Source organism: Eleginops maclovinus, chromosome 9 (assembly GCF_036324505.1).
Source record: "Eleginops maclovinus isolate JMC-PN-2008 ecotype Puerto Natales chromosome 9, JC_Emac_rtc_rv5, whole genome shotgun sequence".
Lineage (NCBI taxonomy): Eukaryota > Metazoa > Chordata > Actinopteri > Perciformes > Eleginopidae > Eleginops > Eleginops maclovinus.
Window position 1 is genome coordinate 27709801 of NC_086357.1, and position 8762 is coordinate 27718562.

Here is an 8762-nt window from a genome sequence, read left to right on the forward strand (position 1 = left end):
GATTGCTTATAATGTATTGTATTTCAAATACCAGTGATTATTGGTAAGTGAAGTCACAGCCAGAATACCTAAGTAGAATGCAAAAGAGTGTGAATTGCACTTATCAGGATCCTAATATTCTATATTGTGTGATGGTGTACCAGGGGCCATGTTGATTGTATCGTCTTAATATAAAGTCACATTGTAATACGGATTGTCCATGTTGTGATTCGTGATTGTATTTCTTAATTTGCACACGTTACTTTAATATGTTATTGATATATTGTGTCCATGAGGCAGTGTTGTTGATTTGCTCGATATTTATTTGACTTTTTATCTTATTTTTACCTCTTTAAAGCATCCTGACTAAAGCTTTTGATAAATTAAATGTATTATTAATAATAATAGTATTATTTATTTTGTATTCTTATTATTGTACGATTTTTTATATTATTATTATTATTGTTTAATTTTGTATTATTATTATTATTATTATTATTGTTTATTTTTGTATTATTATTATTACACGCAACATCCAACGGGCAGAGGACCCCCCTAGACTGACTGGCAAGATAGTTCCCCCCCTCCCCTGCAGCCGGTGGGGAGGACTCTCTGCTACACCGGAACTGCGTCAGTCAAACATGTGTCTTATACAAACTGGGAGTCAGATCAAAACAAAATACAGCAAACAAAGTGTAGTAGCCCTTTAAATACCAGTTTGCTTGCTTTCCTAATACCACGATTTTTTTGTTATGAAAGTAAAAAGCATAAGGCCAGGACTTTCTCTAAACATAGGTGTGTGTATTATTTCCCATTTTGAATATATCATCGTAGCCTATATATTCTGTCATGCATTAAAATGCTATCAAAAGCACTTCACACACTAATGGTTCACACACAAATGGTCTCTAGTCATAATGTTTTATTTTTTCTTTGCAATTGGCTTCCAACCTCTTGGTAAACGGACTGTATTAATATAGTGCTTCATCCCCTTTACGATGCCCCCAGAGCACAAATTACCAATTTATATTCACATGTGATCAGGCCACATCAACATGTTGTTGCATTGGCTGGGATCGAACCCACAACTTTCTGATTGAGAGACTGCCACACTCTGTCACAGCCTCATTCGCTCCAGTCCAGTATACTATTATTATTATTTTTGTATACTTTGGATACAACCTATGAAACAAATGTACTGGAATAGTGAACTGAACAGGGACCCCCAATCTCGGAGAGAAGTAAAAAGCAACAATGGTAAAAATGTATAACAATACAATAACCACTATAGAAGAAAACAAATTATACAAATAATAATAATAATAATAATAATAATAATAATAATAATAATAATAATAATAATAATGATATTAATGATAGTAATAACAATAATATATAGTTTAAAATAATTCTAATCTTATTTCAAATAAATTGTCTCTCAGTTTTGAAGATACACACTCCGGTACAGTAGGTGGCGGCAGACGCCTTTGAACGTTGGTTTGCAGCTCGCCATTAAAAACTAAGGAAGAAGAAGAAGACCTGTGTATCCATGACAACAACCAACCACCAACTATTTTTTTTATTATTATTTTATTCAATAATATCTATAAACATACATGTTGTGTAAAAAAGTTCAGATAAGGGGTAGACATATGAAGTAATATAAAAATTACACAAAGTAAACAAATAAAAAAAAACGTCCGAGTAGACGATGTGTCACCGGAAACGCATACCGGAAGTACTGTAAACGGGCGGGAAGTTGAAAATTTAGTGTTGTGAGATTTCAAAACATTTTCATTACCAAGTTAATTAACGTGTATTTAAGTTAATAAGCATATTCTACAAGAGTGGAGTAAGTACGATGACTTTAAATGGGCTAAATGTGGTCAAGGGTTGAAGCTAACAAAGCTATCTGATGGGAATATAGCAGCATTAGCTTGGCAAAAGCTAGCATCACAAGCTAGCATTAGCTCGGTCAAAGTTGTTTACTTTGTGTTTTCTGACAGGATGGCGGACAGAAGTCTTTTTCGGGACTTGAGACGGTGGGCGACAGAGGAGTTCAATCTGCCCCCTGACAGCCTGCCTAATGAGGGCTACTTTAAAACGTGGGTATCATCTTCACTTTCTTAAACATACAGTAAGTGGCCACTTTATAAGGTAAACCTGCAGAATAATGCAAAGCAGTGCAACAGCTCTGACATAAATTGTACTTTGTAATGGTCAGTTTGTGTTGACATTATGGGGAATATGAGATTTGTTTGTAGTTTTCATTGTTGTACAGGATTACATTGTAATCAGAGGTGTTTCTATCATGATTTTCTCTATATTTATATGATTTAGTTGGTTAAAATATTGGAAAACACCTCTCAAACAATGCAACCAACAGATAAAAGAAAGCAGAACAAATCAGAGTCAGAAACAGGTTTATTGCCAAGTAGGTTTACACACACAAGGAATTTATCTTGGTGTATATAATGGATACATAAACAGTCAAAGAGGATATGGACTGTATTGAGATTGTATAGGGTTATAATCGGGCCACTGGCTGTATGTTAAATGTTCTTACAGTTAATTCTACATTTAGCATTTTTGAACAATTATAATGCTTATCATTTCTTCTCTAGGCTCTGCGTTGGGGCAGGGAATTCAATATGGAAATATGTTATCCAACATGTTTTTCATCAGAGGTGAGTCCGTCAGTTCTCATATTCCTCAATCGATACATATGAACGTGTTCAAGCTGATTTATTTTATATCATGCTAGAGCAACAGATTAATCTCTATAATAAACTACAGTCTGGCAGTGTTACAATGGGTTAAAGATTTCTGACGTTTTATTTGTTTATCCAGGAACATCAGGATCATGCGTGGCAATCTGCAGTGGTATCCTTTCATGTCCACATGTCACTTTATAGCCACCTTACATTGGCCTTAGCAATTAATAAGCATTAATATGCTAACTTAGGTATTTCTTTTAAAATGCAAGCGAGAGGTTGCTTAGCCAGTCTGTATCTTGTTCAAGTCTTGTTGATGCTGTTTGCACCTGTCAATGTGCAGTGTGTAGGTTTATCCAGTGATTCCCTTAACATGATGATCTTCAAGGTACAAAGTCATTCAAGACAAAGAGGTACAACTTGCTTTTCTTTCTGGTTGCACTTTTCTATTTCATGTTATTCCTGCTTAAAGTAGTTCTCGATTAATCTTGAGTGATTCACTGTGTAGAACTTTACATTCCAGTCAGAAAACCGAAGATACACTGACATGTGTTTTTATCTGCTCAGTTGAAGCAGGCTGAGGGACAGAGTGAGGCCGCTAAGCAAAAAGATCTTCAGAGGAAGATCGAGCAGCTGAAGGCTGAGATCAGTCACCTGGACTCTCAGATCAGTGGGACAGAGGAACAGCAGGCCACACAAGGTGAGTTCATCACATGGAATAAGGGCTCAGTGTTTGATCGAACCACTGTACTCTCAACAGAAAGCTTACAATGGTGTTTCTCCACCGTTTACCAACAGAGCAGTCCGTCAGCCGTACCTGGGCTCAGGTGGAGGACAGCCAGCGCAGAGAGCTGCTCCTGCAGGCTTTCAGGCAGCGCTGCATCAAGGGCTGCCAGGAGCTCTCTGATGACACACAAAAGGTCAGCGGGCACTGCCAGATTCTGGAACAAATGGCCAGGTAATGCAGATCATTGAGAGTTGAAGGAACATAAATATGAAGTAGAGTGAGTGACTCAGACTTCCATGGCTTTGGATGCTGTTAGTCCTTCCCTTAAATTTGGAAGTCATTCCTCTAACTTTGGTGTGTGAATGAGCAAAAATGGAAATGTATTTCTTAGTGCTTTTTAAGTTAATAGCTTTTTCTTTGGGTTTTCCAGTTGAGAATGAATTCTAATCTTGAATATTTGCTCACATTAATTACTGATACTTAATGCTTGTATACGCACCGTTAGTCGGATCCACTCCACACTGTGAAAGGTTCTTCCTTGGAGCATGCAACACTCTTCCATCATGAAAAACTGGAGGAATGAGATGGTTTTACTGTGTCAGTATGTTAGTAAGAGTTGTTGTGTTTTGCAGGAAAGCAGAAGTTGAAGTGCTGTTTGATAATAAGCCCTCCAGCAGCAGTGACGGTGACAACCTGAACTCCAAAGCTGCAGCCGAGGCACAAGTCCTGGTAAGAGCTGCTTCAACATGTCAGTCTGTTTAGAGTTAAGTGTGCACTTCATCTGGCAAAGTATTCATTGTCGGTGTATTGCCTTTTATTTGTATCTGTCAGCGTGAAGTGAGAGAGCTGTGTGACGACAGGGTCCGCTTCTACCAGTCTCTACAAGACAGTGAACTGAAGACCACAGCCAAACAGTAAGAACTGCCGCGAGAGATACAGTATTCAAAAAAGTTTGTCAACTTTTGAATTCATTCTCTCTTTGTCTCCTGTCAGTATGACCAGAGAACAGAGGACTGCTGTGTTCCAGTACTGGCTGAGTGCTGTGGAGGTTTGTGATTTTTGAGCACATTTCTCTACATATTTTGCTTCTCGTTAACTGTGAATTCACCCTTTGAATAATAATGTGTTCTCGTCATGTGGTCAGGACCTGCTGGGCGGTTATCCTCCGAACCACGTCCTCTCAGCTTTACAGTATTTAGCGTCCAGAGAGCAAGAGGAACTGGAGGAGAAACTCTCTGCTCTGAACGTGACGTGGGATGTGACGACTCTAAAGTAAGCTTTTTATAATGTTCTCTCCTCCTTTTAAACTACAAAAAACCCAGAGCTTTTCTGTGTTAAAGTATACATGTTTTATTTTAATCACAGGTTCCGCTATGAAAGCAATCACCTTCTGGACATGTCAGCAGAAGATGATGATCTGCCATCAGTGAAGAGTCTCTTAGAGGTACTGAACAAACACACACACACACACACACACACCCCGCACTCAGGCCTTTAAAGGTAGAGAAACATGCTCGTGTGTTTTTCTTTGATTTGAGATTAAAACACTTATTTGGGGAATTGCATATTTGTTTGAGTGCGCCACTCCCTGCCATCACTGACCTCCTGTTATCTTTAACATGCAGCGCCTCTCACTCAGGGACCTTACACTGCTTTATTCACACTTTTATTACATCTGTAAATAGATCATATATGCCCAAACCCTGCTCCTTATCCATACATGCCTATCCCCCCGCGTGCATCAAGTTTCATTCTGTAACCTAACGTGAATACACTGTAACCTCGTCCTCTGTATCTACTCTTGTACTTTCTGGTTGGATGAAAAGGGCATTTTGTTGCACTATGGGCAATGACCTAACATTTCATTTCCAGGATGCTTGGGAGGAGGTGGAGCAGAGTTTGGTGGAGCTGGCTCTGACCCGCTCCAGAGTGCAGCAGCTCAAGAACCAGCTGCAGGCCCGACGGAGGGAGGCGGAGCAGGAAGTGTCCGGCATCGCTGAGGAGCTCCACAACGACACCATGGCTCTGTAAGCAAACCCACTGGAAATACCAGAATAAACCATAACATAAAGACGGTATTATCCCGGTCTGGTAGACTCGAATGGATGAATATGTGACCACAGTCCTTACATCTGCAATACATTTGAATATCTAACAGCCAGATTAGAGACTGATGTGATCTCCCTGGTCTCTTCCTTGCTGTCAGGTCGGCTCTGGAGTTGGAGCTCCAGTGTGTGATGCAGGCTGCAGCCAGGGATCACATCAGAGAGCGCTGCATCGGACTGGACCAGCAGGCCAGGAGCCGACAGGAGGCGCTCAGGAAGCTGCACAGCCAGTGGCAGAGCATCCTGGACTTCAGACAACTAGTGGTGAGAGCAAAGGCACAATATGACAGATCTTTTCTAAATAAAGACGAGCAAATCTAAAGGAATAGATCACTGACTGAGCGCGACTGATCCACAGTAACTTTATAGTTACTCACTTTGGCTGATATACAGCTGCTAATTCAGTCTCTAGCGTTGAAGAAAAATGCAGATATGATCGCTTCAAGAGTATTTGTCCTAAAATGTATGTCATTATACATGTTGTGCAGGTTCTCAGACAGGAGCACATCAGAGGTCTGATTAAAGGAAACTCCACGGCCAAGACTGAGCTGATCCGTCTGCATAGAGAGGTGAGGAAGGCTCTCCATGTTTCACACTTTGCCTCTTCAGTTAATAAGTCTTCTCCTTTTTATTTCTGCATAATCTCAGTACATTTCCCAGCGGTGGGAAAATGATTTCTGATTCTGGTATCGAGACATTCTTCCCCAGATTAGCTTCATTATGTGATAAAGAAATGTTGTGGCTTCTTTAGGCTGAAATACCTTTTCCACACTGAAAACTGGTGAACAACTCTTACGCGTTTCTCTTCCTCTGTTTGTGTTTCAGTTGCAGGAGTTTGTCCTCGGTAAACTGGTGCCTCAGTTTGAAGTCGTAACCGCTGCAGCCAGCAGTCAGAGGAACTCCATTTCAAAGGAGGCCAGACAACTGGGAACCATTTCACTTCCTGCTCTGGACCGGAGGACTATTGAAGGGTGAGAAGCAGTGACTGACTGTAAGAAGAAGTGGCCTGATATCTGAAGTGGGGAACCATAGTTATTCCAGATGTTTCTGTTGTTTCAGAGAACAGAGGATCCCAGCGTCCTGGCTGTCCATCCATCGCCTGCAGTCTCCGACCTTCAGCAGCCTGTGTCAGAGTCTGGAGTTCCCGCTGTACAGGGTGAGTCCGGCATTTAATGCATCAAAATAAGATCCCCTCATCCAGAGCACCATGACAGAACTTTGGTTTGGTCCAGAGCTCGATAACCCGCAGATATTATATAATATTTTTCCTTTTGTTGAGATTGAATCTTTCTCCTTCTCCTTCTTTCACTTCAGGCTCCAGAAGACCTGTGTTCACAGGCTCGTTCCCAGCAGCTGGAGTTACGTTTTCTCCGTCAGTTACTGCAGCTGCACTCTGCTACTCTGCAGAAAATACAGAAGGAGGTGGAGTTGCTGCATGCACCTGATCAAAAAGGTAAGGTTTATCATGATTAAAATACACAGAAGGAAGGGCAGTAACTCTCTGTCCGTACACATATTATTATACATTTTAAACTACTGTTTCTCTCTGTCTCTTAGCTCTGCTGTTCAAAGTGGTGGAGGAGGATCAGAAGCTTCTGCAGAATCTGGTACCGAGAGTCAGAGGCCTCACCCAGCGTAGCGCCCAGGGCCTTTCTGACGGGGCCCAGGTGAAAACTGCCATCTCTTACTGGTAAGGCCCATTTCTTAAGTAAGCAATGCATTCATCACATTGCCTGGTTGCTTTACTTCATCACTCTTTCATTGGAGAACTTCACTTCCTTTGTGTGTATATGCCATCCACAAATTCACACCTTCCGTTTTTACAAATGTAGGTGGGATCAGCCAGCCCAGCATGTCCTAGCTGAGGTCGTAAAAGGAGGAATGACTTACCAGCAGTGGCTACAGAGGTGGAGACATGCTGCCAAAGCCTCTTAGGGTCATAGATTTTAAAGTATAAATGAGATGTCTAACTGCACCTTCTGTAACAGAATGACCATGCACACTTCTGTTTTCAATGTTTGTCCTGCACATCTCTCCATGTTTTACCATGTAAATGAAGTCACTAATAAATCATTTTGAATCCAGTGATGTGCTCCTGTCTTGTTGAAATTCGATTAGAGAAACAATAAAGTTGTTGAAAGCTGAATTTCTTCTGTATTTTTTTCATATGCCCCCTGAATGATCTGCAGATATCCATTATTAGCGCGGTTTCGCTTTGTCTCTGAAAATCTTGTTCTTGTGGTGGAACAGTGTAGAAGTATGCAGAGGTGAAGGAAGTACTCAGATCTTGTACTTGAGTAAAAGTAGAAGTACTCAGATCTTGTACTTGAGTAAAGTAGAAGTACTCAGGTCTTGTACTTGAGTAAAGTAGAAGTACTCAGGTCTTGTACTTGAGTAAAGTAGAAGTACTCAGGTCTTGTACTTGAGTAAAGTAGAAGTACTCAGGTCTTGTACTTGAGTAAAAGTAGAAGTACTCAGGTCTTGTTCTTGAGTAAAGCAGAAGTACCAGAGTGTAGGAATACTCTGTCACAGTAAAAGTATTCTAAATGTTCCTCCAGTGAAAGTAGAAAGTACTCTCCTCTAAATGTACTTAAAGTAGCGACAGTAAAAGTAGTCATTGTCTGATTGGTCCATTTCAGAATAATATCTCTGATATGTTTTATAATGATTGATCATTAAAGTGTTCTCAGAGCTGGTAAAGGTGCAGCTAGTTTGAATGGCTTTGTATACTGCAGGGTAGCTGCTGGATTTACTGCAGGTGAACTAAAGTCTGATTTAAGGGAGATTATATTTACCTTCATTCATCCTAATCTGCCTAGCAACTAAATACACGTAGAGGAGTAGAAGTACACTATTTACCTCTGATTTGTAGTGGGGTAGAAGACCAAGGTAGGAAAACATGGAAATACTCAAGCAAAGTACAATTACCTCAAAATTGTACTTGAGCACAGTATTTAGTAAACGAATGTAGTTACTTTCCTCCAAACAAAACACAAGTGGTCAATCAGGAATTAAGGTGTGTAGAAATTGGTAAAACTGTAAGGCTTTTTTTTTTTACTTTTGCAACGTTTATTGTTTTTGTGTATCGTGTATTTTGTGTTAACATTGTTAATTTGTGATACTACTCTTAAATATGTTTTTTAAATAGCTGTTATGACAGTGCTCTTTTTATAGTATTTCGTTTTGCTACGTATTCTACCTTCTGTGTCTCACATATACCAAAGCAAATTCCTCGCA

At 40.1% G+C, this 8762-nt stretch overlaps 1 protein-coding gene across 1 annotated transcript; it reads left to right on the plus strand.

Moving 5' to 3' along the window:
* The first annotated feature begins 1691 nt into the window (after positions 1-1691).
* Positions 1692-7671, plus strand: haus5 (HAUS augmin-like complex, subunit 5). Its single transcript, XM_063890718.1, has 20 exons — positions 1692-1831; positions 1986-2084; positions 2604-2666; positions 2830-2862; positions 3082-3106; positions 3261-3393; positions 3492-3651; positions 4053-4149; positions 4252-4334; positions 4414-4468; positions 4565-4692; positions 4786-4864; positions 5293-5447; positions 5627-5789; positions 6014-6094; positions 6351-6496; positions 6585-6681; positions 6840-6978; positions 7083-7215; positions 7358-7671. The coding sequence occupies exons 2-20, from the start codon at positions 1987-1989 to the stop codon at positions 7458-7460; spliced, it is 1971 nt and encodes a 656-aa protein (XP_063746788.1). The 5' UTR covers positions 1692-1831; position 1986; the 3' UTR covers positions 7461-7671.
* Positions 7672-8762: the final 1091 nt, after the last annotated feature.